General features: G+C 47.0%; 1 protein-coding gene across 1 annotated transcript in view; it reads left to right on the top strand.

Moving 5' to 3' along the window:
- The window catches only part of EFHC2 (EF-hand domain containing 2), a 179,059-nt gene that overhangs the window by 92,315 nt on the left and 67,595 nt on the right, over nt 1-19,149 (top strand). Inside the window, exons 10-11 of the mRNA XM_030304654.2 lie at nt 3,009-3,205; nt 6,072-6,202. Of these exons, the coding sequence (XP_030160514.1) occupies nt 3,009-3,205; nt 6,072-6,202 (328 nt within the window). The remainder of the gene's footprint in view (nt 1-3,008; nt 3,206-6,071; nt 6,203-19,149) is intronic.

The raw sequence follows: 19,149 nt of genomic DNA, 5'->3' as shown, positions 1-19,149 counted from the left end.
AAGTAGCTGTCTCTTCATTTTTTTTTTTTTTTAATGCTTATTTCTTCATTTGGAGAGAGAGCATGCACGCAAGAGCGGGGTTAGGGGCAGAGAGAGAAAGAGACAGAACCCCAAGCAGGCCCTGCCCTGTCAGCACAGAGCTTGACGCGGGGCTCAATCCCATGAGCCCTACGATCATGACCTGAGCGGAAATCAAGGGTCAGACGCTTAGCCGACCGAGCCACCCAGGCGCCCCACAGCCATTTCATTTTGAAAGTTAGAGAGCCTGGTCTGATTTTATGGCCCAGATGACTAAGATCATGGCTTTCTTCTTCTTCCTTTTTTTTTTTTTTAACCACTGAACTTCACTTTACAAAGATCTCTTAAATGGGAACCCAGACATATAAAATGATGAAAGAGGAACAGTTTGGTTGACTCCGGGCTGGGGGACTCTGGATGCTTCCTTCTGGATACTGTCCCCCTTTCCTCTGTGGCCTCTGAGGTTCCTCTGTGGAATCCAGGAGCTTCCGAATCATGGTCTGTTCCACCCAAACACAGCAAGACGAGGAAATCTGTATCTTTGAGTACCACGTGTAAAATTTTTGCGTAACTCTAAGACAGTCCCAGATTAACAGATTTCACCTTCAGTGCCTCCCTTCCTCTGGCTTCTGTGTCCGTCTGAGGCTCAGGCCACAGTTCCAGCACCCGGGTGCACGGAACGCGTCTCTGCAGCGTGCTGATAACCGTGGACGTGGCTGAGGAGAACCACTGATTGTGACTCCCCGGATTATGGAACTGCAGGGCTCTGTTCTTTGTCCCAACACGTTGAAAACTTGTATCTGTGCTGAAGGCACATCTGGGAAGAATCATCAGTGGTGTGCTGGAGAACCGGCTCTCTGAAAACAATTTAAAAAGCCCCAATTTGTCAAAACATTTGCCAACTGCCATGGTTGTAGATGCCCCAGCCATAGTCCATTTCAAGCAAGCAACACTAACAACTGGCTTGCAAAATCCCTAAAAATTTAACAGGCGGCCATCATGAGCTCGTATGAGCCATTCTGCACACCGATGAATAACGAACGATTTGTAGAGCTAAGGCTGCGTAGTGATCTGAATAAGGGATCAGCTCTTAAAATACGAAATCACATAGGAGTCATGCTCTTCAGGGTCGAAAGATCAACCCTGGGGGCGCCCGGCTGGCTCAGTTGGTAGAGCATGTGACTCTTGATCTCAGGGTGGGAAGTTCAAGCCCCGTGTCGGGTGGGGAGCCTATAAAAAAAAAACAAACCAACAAAACTGTACATCTAGAATGGGGAAGAGTCTGGCCACACAGATTGTAGCACTCAGAAAACAGGGTGCTGGAAATCAGCTATAAGCTTACTAATTATAGTAGCAGCCACGATTGAGTACCCACTGTTACCCTTACAAGAACTTTACGAGGTTTTGTGTTAGTCTGATTCCTCCAGGGGGCAAACCTCAAGATGAGACTGAACGTACAAGAGATTTATTAGGGGAAATGCTGGCGAGGGAAATTGTAGAAGGAGCCCGAAGAGGCCAGAGAGCTGACGGACAGCAGTGCCTGTCTGACTCCTGTGACGGACAGAGGGAAGGAGGAAAGGAAAGAGAATGTCTTAGGTTGCAGGGGGCTTCTGAGCACGTTTTAGCAAGGCTGACCAGGAGTCCTGGAGCCAAAGTCGCTCTTCGGAGGGTCCTCCCTCTTGCAGGAATGGGCCTACGTCAGTATCCCCGCCTTACCCAGCAGGCTGTGGGAAGCGTGACCTCGGTCCAAACCCCGGGGGTGGCTTTCAGAGCCTAGCTGCCGAAGCCTTTGCTAACTGCGTTCCCCACAACAGATGACCTGAAAGGCACGTTTTCGTAGCCCCCTGCGAATTTCATTCCCATTTGATTGGTGAGAATTCAGAGGGGTTCAGAGACGTGCAATAACTCCTGAAGATCATCCAGCAAGGTACAGAGCCAGGCGCTGTCTTTGGCTATAAAGCTTGTGTCTTTCCACCACCTCTAGTTTCTGAATGTGTCAGGAGTGGGATGAAGCTGACCCCCGAAGTTCATCTGGCCTCGTGCTGTACTCAGATGCCTTGAAGGTTTCAAATCAGCATCCGTTAGAAGATACCGGATCCCCATCTTGAGTTCTTCTCATTGCTTTGCAAGAGGCAAAAAGCAAATAACCCCCAGAGGAGAGCAGGTGAAACGGGCAGAATTCTGGAAAGTAAGAAATGTGTGGCATTGCTACAGGAAGCAAAGATATGTAGCCTGTAGGAAAAGTAAAAAAAAAAACAAAAAAAAAACTGGGACTCCCATAGTTATCTTCAGACAGTTAAGTAAGCTCCTTTCCAAAAGCAGGGCATCTTCGGGGCATCTGGGTGGCTCGGTCGGTTGAGCATCCGACTTCGGCTCAGGTCATGATCTCGTGGTCCGGGAGATCGAGCCCCGCGTCGGGCTCTGTGCTGACAGCTCAGAGCCTGGAGCCTGCTTCGGATCCTTTGTCTCTGACTCTCCCTCCCCCTCCCCCGTTTGTGCTTGTGCGTTCGCTCTCTGTCTCTCTCTCTCTCTCTGTCTCTCTCTCTCTCTCTCTCAAAAATAAACATCAAAAACAGGGCATCGTCTATTTAAGCTGCACGTTGCAATAAATATAAGACGCCATCCGGGACAAATAGGTGGAAATGAGCTCAGGTAAGGAACGTTCTACGTGGTACTATCCAAACGTGCCCTAAAGCTGAGTATCTTCCTGAGGCCCCAGTTCCCAGTATGCTGCTGGTTATATAGCAGGCAACTTGCTCCGTGTTTATTTAAGCGTTTGGTTTGGGGAAGGGAGCAGAGAGAGGAAAGAAAAGGCTGGAATGTTCACCCCCTGACTCATTCTCCCCTCAGGTCTGAGAAGAATAGGCAGCTGTAAGTTCACAGGCTAAGTCGTCCGCTCTTGTGTTTGAGCACGAAGTCCCTCCAAAGGCACGTTGTGTGGTTCTTTGAAGAATAAAGGCTACTCATTAAACTCTTTGCTTTCTCTCTAGGGTTTACCGGTGGGATGTTCCTGAAAAGAATTCGCGTTAAGAAGCCTGGACAAGAAGCCTTTAAAAGCGAACTATCAGAATACATCCAGGCCGAGGACCTGTATGTTGGAGCCAGAGTGAACGTGAACGGCTACTTGTTTCATTTGCTCAACGCTGACGAGTATACCTTACGCTACATGGAGGAGAATTCAGATCAGGTGGGCCCGCCCGTATCATTCCTGACTCGCCTCTCCGCACGCTGTAGTCCGTGGTTTCTCCTTCACCAGTTTCACATTGTGCACTCGCACACGTGGGCATGAATAATGGATCTGCGCGACTTGGCCACGGGTCCCGGCCTACTCTGTTTACACGCTGGGCCCTCCGCTGCCCAGCATCGCGGATGCCAGGCACAGGCAGGAGGCAAGCCCGGGGTTGAATCAGGTTTCCTGGGTTTTCTGCTGACGCTGACAATGTTTTCGTAAAGAAATTTCAGCAACTATAGGGAAGGAAGAAAATCTGGTGCCACACACTGTGCCGTCCCAGCTAATCGGCACCGGCCTGTGCGGAAGGCCAAGCGCTTGAACAAACAGAAACCCCGAGGGAACCTGGATAGTTGCTGGGGTTGCAGCTTTTCCATAACAGGAGCCACCTGAGGCCTGGTTGAGACTTCAAGGACAAATGGGCCACCGTGAGCTCAGAGAGTCTTTGCGTTTGAAGGAAGATGGCAGATGGGTCCTGTTACAATGTACTAGTGTGGCAGTGCTGTTCTGGAAAAATAACACGTTGATAAAATCCCGGTTTTAAGTGTGGACCGGTTTCGTGGGCAAACGTGTGTATTTAGGAGTCATTGGTCAGTATTGAAAAATCCGTCTGGGAGCGCCTAGGTGGCTCGGTAGGTTAAGCGTCCGACTCTTGGTTTCCGGTCAGGTCATGATCTCGCAGCTTCTTGGGTTCGAGCCCCGCATCAGGCCCTGTGCTGATAGTGCGGAGCCTGCTTGGGATTCCCTCTCTCTCTGCCCCTCCCCCACTCGTGCTCGCTCTCTCTCAGAACAAACCTTAAAAAAAAAAAAAAAAGAAAAATCTGCCCAGAAACAATTTATTTTCAAAGTCTGCCTGCAGGGGCAGCTGGGTGGCTCTTCTGGTTGGGCAACCAACTGTTGATTTTGGCTCAGGTCCTGATCCCAGGGTTGTGGGATCGAGCCCGGCATCCCCCTTGCGGGCACGCGCTCTATCTCTCGAATAAAAAAATAAACTGTCTGCCTGTAAGAGACAGAGGAATTGAGAGAGAATCCCAAGCAGGCTCTGCACTGCCGGCACGGACCCCGATGCGGGGCTTAATCTTACGACCATGAGACCATGACCTGAGCCGAGATCAGGAATCGGACGCTTAACCAGTTGAGCCACCCAGGCGCCCCCCTCTGCAGTCTGTCTTGACGGGAGTCCCAGGCTGCCCCCCCCCCCCCCCGCCAGGGTTGCCACACCATTTCTCCATTGGCGGTGTTAGGACTTGGGGTTATCATAAAACTGTGAACCAGTAGCCCTTCAAAATCGCTGAATTCAGGTGAGAGGCTTGAAAACAGGGCAGTTAGACTTTTGGAGACCAGTAGGCTCAGCTAGGAAACCTGACTCCACACTCACTGGCCGGAAGGCCTTAGACATGGTTCCAGAACCATGCTTGTAATCCAGACCATTTGTATATCAAAGCAAATTTCAAGAACCGTGGGCTCAGTTGTGGTCATGTGACGTTTGTCATCACGTACTATTCGAATTGCAAGACATCGCTTGTTTATCCCGGTAAAACGTATGAGAAATGTTTGCTCGTCGTGCGGAACCCTCGCAGAACAAGTTACTCGCGATGCAAGAATTTACTATAGTTGTAAGATCTAAAAGGCTCTTCTCCTTCCGGAAAGATAAAAGCAGGGTGTAGGACGTTACCTAATATTGGCATCCCAAGTGAAACCTGCCTTATTTGAAAACTACGCTTAACAAGGACTTTCTAAGCAGAGGGAGATTAACATACTCTTTAATATCAATCTGAGGAGTCTTTTCAAGAGAGCTTATGAGATCCAATCATGGAAGTAGATGAGAGGAAGTGCAAAAAGGTGGGGGAGGGTAAGGGGCTGCCGTAGGTCCCAAATCGCCTGGTGGAAAAGAGAGATCTTTATACTAAATTGTAACATCAGTGTTTTTAATCTTCGTATTTAGTGTCTCTCTCTCTCTCTCTCTCTCTCTCTTTTAGCTCTTAGCTGTAATTATTTATAAGCTTACGCTTTACTGGATTGAATAAGAAGTATTTTGGCAGAGTCAAACACCTCATCACAGGGTAGGAGACAGGAACTGGGGACTGCCGGTGAGCGAATGTCAGAGGATTACAGTGTGTGTGGATCTCCTGACACCTAGCCGGGCTCTGCCCAGTGCATCGTCTGGTGGCCATTAGTCCTGGGGGACCCACTCTTAAGATCTGGAGAAAATGGGGATCTACTTACCCAACTTTGAATCCCCATTCTCTCCATTAGGGTCTCCCGACATATTGGGCCAACGTCCAAGGGTTCAGGGGAGAAGGCTGAGGTGGGAGGAGACATTGTTTTCTGATTCCTGTGGCCTACTGTCCCTTAAGCTCATTTCTCTCTGATCTGCGCCTGAGCCAGTGCCACTCGTTGTCCTAAAACTGTAACTGAAGAGGTTTAACTCTAGCCTTGTCTTCTCTGTGTTGGTCTCCACGGAAAGCCGTGCCCAGCTGCCTTCAAGTTCAGAGCATGGAGTCTCTTTGCTGGCCATCAGAAAGACAGGGCCCCATGTGTCTCAGGCATGTTTAAATACCTTCCTTTCGGGGCGCCTGGGTGGCGCAGTCGGTTAAGCGTCCGACTTCAGCCAGGTCACGATCTCGCGGTCCGTGAGTTCGAGCCCCGCGTCAGGCTCTGGGCTGATGGCTCGGAGCCTGGAGCCTGTTTCCGGTTCTGTGTCTCCCTCTCTCTCTGCCCCTCCCCCGTTCATGCTCTGTCTCTCTCTGTCCCAAAAATAAATAAACGTTGAAAAAAAAAAATTTAAATACCTTCCTTTCTTCTCTCCCCCCCCCCCCCCCAGTTTCCTATGAGCAGCATTGAACTTGTCCTACAAAAGCTGAAAGAAGAACAATCAAAATCCAGAGAGCTCAAGCAGGTATTTAGAAATGCTGACCCCAAGCTTACAAAGAGAGTGGATTATAATACATTCAGGTAAGCCAGAATTGTGCTAGCAATAATCTGTTTTCCCTTCAAGATCCCCCAAAGAGCGAAGAACAGTTTCTTCCCCAGTGCTTCCTAACTAATTTACTACGTACTTTTATTATTGTTACTGTTGTTGTTATTACGGCTTGACATTTCTTTGGGTCCATGCCTTTGTGATCAAGTTTGGCCCGTTGCTAGTAAAGATTTATGCATTTGCATGTAAAAGAAGTTTGTAGGCAAGAAGGGAGAGACAAAAGCATTGAAAGTTCTGTTGTCTTGTGAATCGTGGTGTTGAAGGCTTGAGGGGTGGCCGTGAGAGCGCATCAGAGTGAGAGAGGCAGAAGAAAATGCAGCTCAGGGCACCCCTCCGAAATCTGGGGAACAAAGGAAGGGCCAGCTCCCCAGGAATGCGATCCAGTTGGAAAAGAGAGTGGAAACTTGTCCTGATTATCAGGCAAGAGGTGATACATACGTTTTGAAAAACCTAAACATATAGAAATCGAGGGGAAAATACACGGCAGTAGTTAGAACTGTACCAAGAGATCATGGACAATAAAGGTTTTCTCTAAGGTACAGCTGAATTCTGGGACTGTCCAGTGGCTGACCCCGGGCACATTGCCAAACGGTGGAAACCCAGGGAAATTCAAATTCAGGATCTAGTACAATTGTGAGACTTCTTAGCCTTGAAAACGAAGTGAATGGAGCGTTCAGGAGAATGTAAATTAAATCACGGGTGGGAGGACAAAGAGGACTTTCTCTTTAGGCTGAGAATTCTGGCTCCTGAAAACAATAGTGGCTGAGAGCTATTTAGGAAACTCGCTTGCTGACCAATGAGGATGTGAGCCCAGGAGAGGCTGGCAGGGAGGTCTTCCAACTTTGTGTCTGGAGTCGCCTGTTGCATCAGTACCTGGTGACCCGAGGCCACCGTCGGGCCCAAAGTGCCCCCCCAGCCTCCCGTGTTGTTTTGACAGAGCTCTTTTGTGTCCCTGAAATGTTCTCTTGAGAGAAGCGGTCGGGACATATTTTTGTTGTTTGGCGTCGCCAACCTTCTGGGATCCATAAGAACTCATGGCTCTTTGTTATTGTTCGTAGTAGTACACATGTTTGTGGCCTTTTGGAAAATAAACGGAGACAGAGAAAAGAGCAAAGACAATGGCTTAGGCCGTGGACTAATGGAAAGCAGTAGGGGAGGAAACACATTTCCATCAGAGATGAGGCAGTGGCTTCGTTTGGTTATTTTGTGTCCTTTTTGGAAAAGCATTGTTCTCCCAACACTCTAGCAGAGCCCGTTGGAAACACTTTAGAGAGTTGATGGGACTTTGGGGGAGGCACTTGGGCCAGGCAGGAGATCCAAGGAGTTTGAAAAGTTGCTCTGCAGATGGAGGCCTGACCCCTAACCGTGGGTGGAATAAAGGACCGCCAGGCTGTGTGATTGAGGACAGCCTCGAGGCGTCGGGTGCTCAGAAGGAACCAGCACCCCCTGCACCGCCTCCCTCTCCCCGCCCCCGTCTTTAGACCCTCTCCTGGCCGGGAATCCCTTAAGATGAAAACCAGATCAGGTCATGCCCGGCTGGCAGAACCCTTCAGTGCCCTGCCATCGTGCTTACGGTAAGACCCAGACATCTTCGTGCAGCCGGCCCGGGGCCCGAGTGCTGTGACTCTGTTTGTATTTCCACTGTTATCACTTCTTGTTCCCCAGCCCTGTCCTCTGGCCTTGCTGGCTGCCGCTCAGTTTCTCAGACGCGTCAAGCGCTTTCCCGCCTCCAAACCTACGCGCGCGCTGTTCCCTCTGCTTGGAACGCAGATTGTGCCACACCACGGTCCTTTTCACTGCAAACTCCAAGACTCCTCTTAAGAGGGTTTTTTTTTTTTCTTTCTAATGCTTATTCATTTTGAGAGCGAGAGTGAATGCGAGTGAGGAAGGGGCAGAGAGAGAGGGGTGGGGGGGACAGAGGATCCGAAGCAGGCTCTGAGCTGTGAGCACAGGGCCCGACACGGGACTCGAACTCAGGAACCGTGAGATCATGGCCCGAGCCGTAGTCGGATGCTTGACCTCCTGAGCCACCCAGGCGCCCCTAAGACGCCTCTTCAACGGCACTTCCTCGGCGGGGCTTTCTTTCTGATTATCCCGCCTAAAGCCTGTCACTCCCTGTTATCCTTACCCTTCCGTCGGTAGTTTTCACAGCGCTTAGTACAACTTGGCAGCTCCTCTATTTGGACAGCTGTATGGGCGCGTGTGTGCTTGGGTGTCTTCTCCTGTGAGAACGGAGAAGGTTCCTGAGGGCCAGGCACCTCCACGGTCCTATTCACGGCCCTATCCTCGGCACCTAGCGCTGGGCTCAGTGAATGTCTTAGTTAGCTCCTGAATGGAATGCCGAACTGCTAGAATCATTCCTGGGGGGGGGGGGGGGTTCTAGTTTGATGGCACTGCCTGCAGGTGAGCATGTAGATCAGGAGGCAGGACGTCCTGGTCAACACGACATGTTTGGGGTCAGGCACTGTGCCTTCTGTGCTTGTGGGCCCCTAGCTTAATTTTTGAGAGAGAGAGCGCGCGCGCGAGGAGGGAGGGGGCAGAGAGATTGGGAGACACAGAACCTGAAGCAGGCTCATCCCTGTCCGCGCCGTCTGTCGGGGCTCGAACCCATGAACCGCGAGATCGTGACCTGAGGCAAAGTCGGACGCTCAGCCGACTGAGCCCCCCAGACGCCCCTTCACCTCTCTCTCTTTTGTTCCTTACACCCTTTCCCAGGCAAAGGCGAAGGAACTCACGGCCAGTCTCCGTCACACCATACAAGATTTTAGTTCTGGGTGCTCTCACTAGCTCATGTTTTTCTTTTCACTTATTTTCGTGTGTATGTCTGGGTGTGTGTTCCGAGAGCAGGGACACTCCCTTCCTGGTTTTCTGCTTGAGCCTCAGCACTTTTTACAGTGTCTGGCACGTAGTAGGGCCAGAATGAAAATTCGTTGAGTGGCCACATCTCATCCTGCCCTCACTGCTTTGACTGCTGCCTCAGGGCTGATTTCTACCTACTCGGTCCTTAAGCTCAGACCCTTCTCTTGAGCTGTAGATCTGGAAATACGAATGCCTCCAGGACATTTCCCCGTTGGATGTGCCTTAGGCATCCCAAAATAACTTTTTCTAAGTTGACCTCATTTTCTTCTCCTCTAAAGTTGTACCTGGGGACCCTATCTTGGTAATAGCCACCACACTTGTGCCCAGGGCCCGGGGCCAGGGCCTGACTTTTCTCTGTGTTCTCTTCTGTCTTGACCTCTCCTACCCACCTTGAAACTATACTTATTTTTTCTTTAATGTTTTTATTTATTTTGAGACAGAGAGAGCATGAGCAGGAGAGGGGCAGAGAGAGAGGGAGACGCAGAATCCGAAGCAGGCTCCAGGCTCTGAGCTGTGAGCACGGAGCCCGACGTGGGGCTCGAACTCACGGACTGTGAGATGATGACCTGAGCCGAAGTCGGACGCCCAACCGACTGAGCCACCCCGGCGCCCCAAAACTGTACTTCTTTTTAAAAATATTTTTTTGGGAGGCGCTTGGGTGTCTCAGTCAGGTAAGCATCCGACTTCATCTCAGGTCATGATCTCATGGGTCGTGAGTTCAAGCCCCACGTTGGGCCCTATTCTGACAGCTCAGAGCCTGGAGCCTGCTTTGGATTCTGTGTCTCCCTCTCTCTCTCTGCCCCTCCCCCGCTAGCGCTCTCTTTCTCTCTCTCTCTAGAAGATAAGTAAACATTACAAAAAATAAAAATTAAAAAAAATTTTAATGTTTTTTATTTTGAAAGAGAGTGAGTGGGGGAGGGCAGAGAAAGAGGGAGACAGAATCCGAAGCAGGCTCCAGGCTCCGAGCTGTCCGCGCAGAGCCCGATGCGGGGTTCGAGCTCATGAACAGTGAGATCATGACCCGAGCCGAAGTCAGACACTCAACCGACTGAGCCCCCCCCAGGCCCCCCCGAAACTGCTTCTTAAGCTAACTTCTCTCCAACCCCAGCTCCATTGTTGTGGCTCAGCTCTTTACCACCGTTCACTTAGACTCTCTTGTGAACTGTGCAGCTCAGTCTCCTTTTCTTTACTCTCGTCCGCCCAAGTGTTGCCAGAGGAACCTTCCTGAAATCTGATGATGTCATTCCTCTCCTCTAAATCCTGCGTCCTCGTTGTCTCCAGAGCAAATCCCGGCCTTTTGGTGTTTCGTGTGAGTTTGGTCATCGTCTGGCCCTTGCCTGCCCCCGCCCCTTACTTCACCTCACAAGAAGACTTTTGTAGAAGCCCCCATTTATCCAGCACTTACTGTGGGCCACACGTGGTACCAAATGCATTTCGTCTACTACCCACGGGTAGCCCCTGTTGAGTTGTTTACTTCCTGGCCTCCATTGCTGGCTCCTGCCAAGCACAGTAGATGTTTGTTGAATAATCTAACGAGTGGCCCTATTTCTTGGGACCGTTCAGTCGAAAGCCTGCAGTGAACAAATAGATAATTGCTTGCCTTGCACTGGGGAGGGGCGGTCTGTCTCTGACTGTAAGGGAGTCCAGAGAGAGCCAGGCCTGATCTTCACTAGCCGGATGACCTGCGCAACTCAACTTCACCTACCTGCGCCTCACTTCTGCCCGTACGATGGTCTCTGAGGCCCTTTCTAGGCACTGCCGTTCCGAAACCCTTAAAATGTTGGTTTATAGATACACTCGTAAAGTGTTCCCCTTTCAACTACGCGCATTGCAAGAGTAGGGTAGGCAGGCAGAGACAGGATTGTGGCATAGGCCTCCAGGCTTCACTTGTGTGGGCCCCGAGTCTCTCCCCTTCTTACATACCTGGCAGTCCCCGTGTATACCTGGGGACTCAGAGCCTCCCCCTGCTTCTGGGGCAGTGGTCCAAGCCCCAGGCACTTCCCTTCTCAGAGATTTGTGCCTCTCTCAGGGAAACCTTGAGAGTCGGGGCTAATAAACCACCTCTGCATAAGATGCCACAATTGATAACCGACCAATGGATTAATGTGTGGGCCTTCTTGAGATCATCGCTTCCAAAATGACCCGAAGGAGCCCAGGGACAGGGGAAAACAGGAGGCACTTTGGAGAGGGAATATTTCTCTTCTGCCCTGTGGGGGTCACTAGTTAATGCCTCTTCAGGGTCTGTCAGATTGGCCTCTGAGGGTCGCTGATTGTCACCCAGGAACGTGCAGAGAGGCCCTTCTCAGAGCCTCAGATGCCCGATGGGCAGATTTCAGCAGGGAGCTGGGAAGGTCCAGTGTTCTGCGTAACCGGGGACGTGGCAGGGGTGAGGCTTCCCCACGTGGGCCCTGCATTCAGAGCGGCAGCAAGGGCCCCATGCCAGGGAAGGTGTGGTCAGTCCCTCTCTCCGGCCCCCTCCCCAAGCCTTGACCTACCTACTGGAAGCGAGACCTGCCCTATGTAGCCAGTGTATATTTTGGTTTTCTGTGTGCTCACCTTTTCTCCCCACCTGGGGAGAGGTCCCTGAGGGCAAGGCCCATGCCCGGCTCACCCTTTTGTCTGAGGCCTCAATGCACATAGTAAGTTGTTACATAGTTCTCCCTCAGAACCCCCCCACCCCTCGTCAATTACAAGGTCGGGAGATTTCCTGTGACCATCCATGTAATAAACCCCCTTCTAAGATTGAGAGTCTCGAGAACATTCTCTCTCTTGTAAAATTAAAATTCTCCCTGGGAGAGGTAGTACAATACAAATAGATGTGACTTTGGACTTGCTGACCTGAATCCAAATCTCGACTCTACCATTTGTCAGCTTGGCGGCCTCGAGCAAGTGGCCGAACAGTGTTTTCACCTGTAAAATGGGGATGCTGATACCCACTACACAGAGCTGTGGCAACGAATAAATCTGATGACGTACAGAAAGTTCTTTTTGTAGCATGCTGTAGTATGTAACTGATGACGTACAGAAAGTTCTTTTTGTAGCATGCTGTAGTATGTAACGGGCACTAGAAAACGAAAACCCTTTGTCCCAACAGTTGCCACTCTGTGTCACCAAACATAGTAATAGAAATCTGTGTCTTATTTTCAGTATTTCAATTAGGTTGTAGATTTATCTAGGATGAGGTCATTGAAAACATTGTTTAATAAATGAGGTTGGAAGAAACTCTTGAGAAACTTGGAGGCCATGAAGGTGGAAAATAAACGTCATTGTTGGTGGACCAAGGTTGGGAAACATTGTTATAATCTGCCCCATTAGTGTCCTTTACTTCAAGGAAGAAGAATTATAAATTTGGTGCTTAGAACATTGTAATGATCTCATCCTGATTTATCTCAGACAATTATCTCTCCCTTGATGTGGTTTCGCTCTATCTTTATTTGAACAACTCTGCGTACATTGTTATGTGTGTTTTTATTGTAAGTCTGACATCTTTTAAGGAAGCGACTCGTCTACGAATCTCTATGAACAAAAGCAGAAACGAAGACAAATTCCAAAAGTGCTCGAATGTCTACTCTCATCATGAACCAAATAAGATATTTTGACAGTGTTCATAACGTATCTTTGAGATGGGCGCCCCCGCGTATATCTTTTGAAAACCACGTTTTGAACCTTCCTTAAAGCATTAAGTATAAATAAGGTGACATCATAGGAAAGACACTGGCCTGGGAATCAAAAAGACCAAGATCTTTGATTTGATTCTGTCCCCGCCTGATGGTGTTCCTTGTATTGGTGAGGGCTTAGTTTTTTTAAAAAGCAGAATCTTCTCTGGCTAGTTAAGCAGAAAAGGAATTTTATTAAAAGGATCCTGAGTAGTTCACAGTATCTTTGGAAGGACTCGAGAAATAAGCCTGAAACTAAATTCTAGGAACAGTGCCCAGAACTAGGCCCCGAGAACTTGTCTGATGGGAAAATGGCCTCTGTTACCACCGCCAAGAACTCGGTTTTACCACAGCCATCCCTTAACCACCACTTCTGGCGTCCTTTGCCACTGCTGAAAACTGGCTGAAACCAAACATGGTCTACACCTACCTGGTTTCCCCCCCGTTAATCCCTTCCAAGTCAAAGTCTTATGCAAGCTTCCCTGATTGGCCGAGCCCGGGTCACCCGCCTGTTTCTAACTGCAAGAAAGGCTGGGAAATTGAGCTCTGACTTCCATGTTGAGTGACGGGGGACACAATAGGGGAATTTCCCCCAACATGGAAGGGTGATGTAAAAGGTACCCTTTTCGGGGGCGCCTGAGTGGCTCAGTCGGTTCAGCCATCCGGCTTTTGGTTTTGCTTCAGGTCATGATCTCCTGGTTCATGGGTTTGAGCCCCGCATCAGGCTCTGTGCTCACAGCATGGAACCTGTTTGGGATTCTCTCCCTCTTTCTCTGCCCCTTCCCTGCTCGTGCGTGCACGCTCTCTCTCTCACTCTCTGTCTCAAAATAAATCAACTTAAAAAAGTATTAAAAGGTACCCTTTAATTTGCCATGATAGCAAATCCAAGCCAAGATGAGCCAGAGAGAGAACATAAAACGTGGACGTCGGGTACTGAACTCCGTCTGTAACCAGACCAAGCAAAACACTTGCGTGGTCTCAGCACTTTGTAAATACTTTTCTGACCCACCGAACAGCTAAACAGAATACAAAGCCCTGGCCTACAGTCTGCTACTTTTGCAATCTCTGACACACGTTTGTTTCTGAGTTTCAATTGCCTTAAATGAGGGTATTGGATTAGCTTCAGTGAAGTTCCTAGATCGGACGCTGGCAATTGTATTTAGTTTGGCTTTTGTTTAATGTTTTATAAAGTTAGGAATTGCAACAAAAAAACCTTACATACCTAGCGCCTATTGAAAAACATGAAACTGAGCCCTGCTTTTCCTCATGGCAAGAAGCCGTCCATTGGGAGGAGAGTGGTAGCCTGTTCTCTGCATTTCTTCCCAGGCTCTGGAATTCCTTATTGTCTTAACACCTTCTCCCGTGTATCTTACTTGTGCATCCTAGTAGGTACTTACTTGACTAACCCATGGATTAGATCACTATGACGTCCCTTCCAACCATAAGATTCCATTATTTTGTTACCCCACGTATAATGGAAATCGGCATTTAGGAATCACTGTATAAATAGCCCAACATAGAACCGAAGGCTGATTTTTAAATTCAAACTGAAGGCTGATTTTTAAATTACAACCTAAATATGATTGTGTACCTAAAAATCCAGAAGACTAAATTTAAAAATGGTTAAAACTAATAAGAGGATTCAAGAAAGTAACTAAACACAGGGAAAGTATACAAAAGGCAGTAGATTGGCTTTGTACCAGTAACAACCAGTTAGGAAATGTTATGTAAGGGGGGGGGGCACTATTCAGTATAGCAACAAAAGTTATGAAATACTTGGGAATAAACTGTGCAAGAAATGTGGAAGACTAAAATGAATACAATTTTCAAAGCTGTGTTATATCCCTGAATGGGAAAACAGTTGTCAAAATTCTTTTTTTTTTCCTTTTATTTATTTTGAGATAGAGATAGAGATCGAGATCAAGCAGGGGAGGGGCAGAGAGATAGAGGGAGGCAGAATCCCAAGCAGACTCTGCTCTGTCAGTACGGAACCTGATGTGGAGCTTGAACTCTCGAACCGTGAGATCACGACCTGAGCTAAAGTCGGACACGTAACGGACTGAAGTACGCAGGTGCCCCTGCTGTCAAAATTCTAATGTGCGCAAATTAATCTGTAGGTTTGAAATAGTTGCAGTCAGAATTACAATGTGGATTTTGGTGGTTGCTGTTGTTAGATGGGGTTTTGTTTTGCAGGGTTGGGGGAGAGAAATTGGCTGATAGATTATGAAGTCCCTCAAAGAAATTAGAGTATTGAGAACATGTTGAAAAAGTAGAATCTGAAACTCTAGAGACCAGACTTTATATCATTTGTAGATATTTGAAAACATTGGGACCTACTAGTAGAGGAATAAACCCAGATACCAGTAAAATACAGTATAGACACATTTTTATGGGTTTTCATGTAAGAGATGGAGAATTTTTCAAACCAATGGAGAAAGAACGGATTATTAATAAAAGCTTTTGTGACCACTGATTGGGCAACGTTTAATGCCTTTTTATTTTGTGGTAGGGCAGTTTCCAAAAGCCATAAAGGAAAAGTTGACTGTATTGACTACAGGAAAATGTTATGTTTCTCTATAGCAATAAGCAAACTCAAAAGATGAGGGACAGACTGAGAGAAGACATTTACAACTAATAACAGAACCAGGAATTAACGTTAAGGATTTATGAAAATCTCCCATAAAATCAACAGACAAAAATGAGTTAAGGACACAGTATTCGAATAGGCAGTTCACAGAAGAAACACAAATAGCCTTTAAACCCCTTGGGGCGCCTGGGTGGCTCAGTCGGTTAAGCCTCCAACTTCAGCTCAGGTCACGATCATGGTTCACAGATTCGAGCCCCATGTCAGGCTCTGTGCTGACAGCTCAGAGCCTAGAACCTGCTTTGGATTCTGTGTCTCCCTCCCTCTCTGCCCCTCCCTCGCTCGCTCGCTCTCTCTCCCAAAAATAAGTAAAAGCATTTAAAAAAAAAAAAACATAACTGACTCCAGATAAGCATATAGGATAACAGGTACTGTCATTTTCTAGTGATGGGAATTTTAAATTTGTTTAGCTTTTTTTTTGGGAGGACAGTTGGCGTATCTGTCTAACGTTTAGAACCTTTTACCTAGTAATCACACTCTCAGAAATTTGTTTATTCAGGAAAAAAAAATCTCACCGGTGGATTGTAAGAGATCTTCGTGTGTGCACGCACACCCGCACGTAGTATTTATTGCGGCACGCTTCGTAATAGCAGACATTTGCAAACATCAAATGCCCAACAACAGGGGAATCGTTGGATACATCCTACTGCATCAGTTTAAGACAGTACTATTTGGCCATAAGAAAGGATGAAATAGACCACATATGCACACCCGAAGAAATAGTCAGCGTATCGGTGAGGAGTAGCTAAGTAATGCTACGGTAACAACTAATCCCCCCCCCCAAAATCTCCGGGAATTAAAGCAACAGAAGTTGATTTCCCTCTCACTCTGTGTCTCCATTGTGGTTGTGGGGGAAACACTGTTCATTGCAGTCACACAGGGACTGAGGCTAACAAAACAGCCCCTGCCTTGAATGTCGCTGATCGGTGGGCCGGAGAGAGAATTTTGGAGGGTCCAGCCCAACAGATGCGCAGCTGGGAGGAGCTACATCTCGTTTACATTCTCAGTGCAGTGACCCGTACTAGCCACATGGCCCTGCCCCTGTATGCAGAAGAACGAGAGAAACCAGAGATTGGTGAACACTAACGGCCGCCATGTGGAAGTTGTGTGGTTGTGTAGATAAGGCAAAATTCAGAAGTCCGTGTGATGTGATCCTTTTTGTGAAAATACCGGAAGGTTATGCGTACATACATTTTTACGTAACTATTTCAAGGATTGTGTATCCTTTGGAGACATCCCAGCAGGGTGCACTTCAAGCGGCTTGAAACAGACCATGCCTCATTCTTTGACACATACTTTTTTTTTTTTAACAATGACAATTAAAAAAAAAAAAAAAACTAAAAAAGCAAATAGAACCCCAACAAATAAAGCAAAAATCCTGGGCAAAAAAGCACTGAACATTTTTGATTTCTTGCTTCAGTTTCCAGAAAGAACGAATGACAAATGCTGGCAGGATGTACTGAGCAAAAGTCAAGAGGCTCAGAATCCTAGAACAGGGTGCGAGATTCTTCCACTTGATGCTCTGCTCTGATAATTGATTAGAGTAGGATAAATTTAATATGCTTTTGCTTAAAATTCTTATATTGCAGGCCAGAATATTTCATATTAATGTTAATAAAACTCTAGAGCTTTAAAATTAAATTTTGGGATGGAGTAGTTTTTATAATTTTCAAATGCTTATCAAGTTAGCGATGAGGTCTTACCCATTCACTTCTCCCCAACATTTTATTTTTTTTAAATTTTTTTATTAAAAATTTTTTTAATGTTTATTTTTGACAGAGAGAGACAGAGCATGAGCGGGGTAGGGGCAGAGAGAGAGGGAGACACAGAATCTGAAGCAGGCCCCAGGCTCCGAGCCCTCCACACAGAGCCCAACGTGGGGCTCGAACTCACGGACCGTGAGATCGTGACCTGAGCCAAAGTCGGACGCTCAACCGACGAAGCCACCCAGGCGCCCCGTCCCCCCAACATTTTAGGGAAATGTTAAAACACTCAGAAAATTTGAAGGGAAAGGGGTACAGAAGAGTGACCATTCACATACCTACTATTTAAGTGTATCACTTTTTACTATATTTGCTTTATTACACATTTCTGTTTCTACATCCCTCTATCCATCCGTTAACATCTCAGTTTTGGTGCGTTTCAAAGACAATCATAGACATCAGTTACCTTCCCTCTAGATATTTCAGCATGCTTAACATTTATTTACAGTTTTTTTCTTTTTCTATAAAATTCATGTTCAATGAAACGCACAAACCTTAAGTGTACGTTTACTGAGGGTTTTTTTTTTTTGCTTTTTTAAAATTAAGTTTTTATTTTAATTCCAGTAGAGTTAACATACAGTATTCTATTAGTTTCAGGCGTACAATGTAGCGATTCAACACTTCCATATGGCACCCGGTGCTCATCACAAGTGCCCTCCGTAATTCCCATCACCTATTTTACCCATCCCTCCACTCACCTCCCCTCTGGTCACCAACCATCCGTTTGTTCTCTATAGTTAAGAGTCTTCTTTCTTTCTTGGTTTGCTTCTCTCTCTGTCTCTCCTTTGCTCATTTGTTTTGTTTCTTAAGTGCCACATACGAGTGAGATCATACGGTATTGGTCTTTGGCTGCCTTATTTTGCTTAGTATTATACTCTCTAGCTCCATCCACGTTGCTGCAAATGGCCAGATTTCAGTCTTTTTTTTACAGACGAATAATATTCCCTTGTATTTCTGTACCACATCTTCTTTATCAGTTCACCTACCTATGGGCCTTTGAGCTGCTTCCATAATTTGGCTGTTGCAGGTAAATACAATAAACATAGGGGCTACAATAAACACAGGGGCACACATATTCCCTTGAATTAGTGTTTTTGTATTTCAGGGGTAAATACCCAGTGGTGTGAGTACAGGGTCATAGGGTAGTTCTCTTTCTTTGTGAAGAGCCTCCATTCAGTTTTCCACAGTGGCTGCACCAGTTTGCATTCCCACCAACAGTGCAAGAGGGTTCCCGTTTCTCCACATCCTCTCTCATGGATGCGTAGTTTCCTGATTTGTTCATTTTAGCCACTCTGACCGGCGTGAGGTGGTATCTCAGTGTAGCTTTGATTTGCATTTCCCTGATGATGAGTGATGTTGAGCATCTTTTCATGTGTCTGTTGGCCATCTGGATGTCTTCTTTGGAGAAATGTCTGTTCATTTCTTCCCATTTTTTTAAACTGGATTATTTGGTTTCTAGGTATTGATTTGCATAAGGTCTTTATATATTTTGGATACTAACTCTTTATCAGATAGGTCATTTGCAAATATCTTCTCCCATTCAATAGTTGCCTTTTAGGTTTGTCGATTGTTTCCTTCACTGTGCAGGAGCTTTTTATTTTGATGTAGCCTCAATAGTTTATTATTGCTTTTATCTCCCTTGCCTCAGGAGACCTATCTAGAAAAATGTTGCTACAGCCACTGTCAGATTACTGCCTGTTCTCTCTTCTAGGACTTTTATGGTTTCAGGTCTCACAATTAGGTCTTTAATTCATTTTGGTTTAATTTTGTGTATGATGTAAGAAAGTGGGCCGGTTTCATCCTTGTGCTGACCAGTTTTCCCAGCACCGTTTGTTGAAGAGACTGTCTTTTTCCTGTTTCATATTCTTTCTTCCTTTTTCATAGATTAATTGACCATATAATTGTGGGTTTATTTCTGGGTTTTATGTTCTCTTCCATTGATTTGTGTGTCTATTTTTGTGCCAGTACCATAATGTTTTGATTAATACAGCTTTGCAGTA

The sequence above is a fragment of the Lynx canadensis genome, chromosome X, assembly GCF_007474595.2.
Source record: "Lynx canadensis isolate LIC74 chromosome X, mLynCan4.pri.v2, whole genome shotgun sequence".
NCBI lineage: Eukaryota > Metazoa > Chordata > Mammalia > Carnivora > Felidae > Lynx > Lynx canadensis.
The sequence above is the reverse complement of the archived record's forward strand: the minus strand, read 5'-3'. Positions and strand labels throughout refer to the sequence as shown.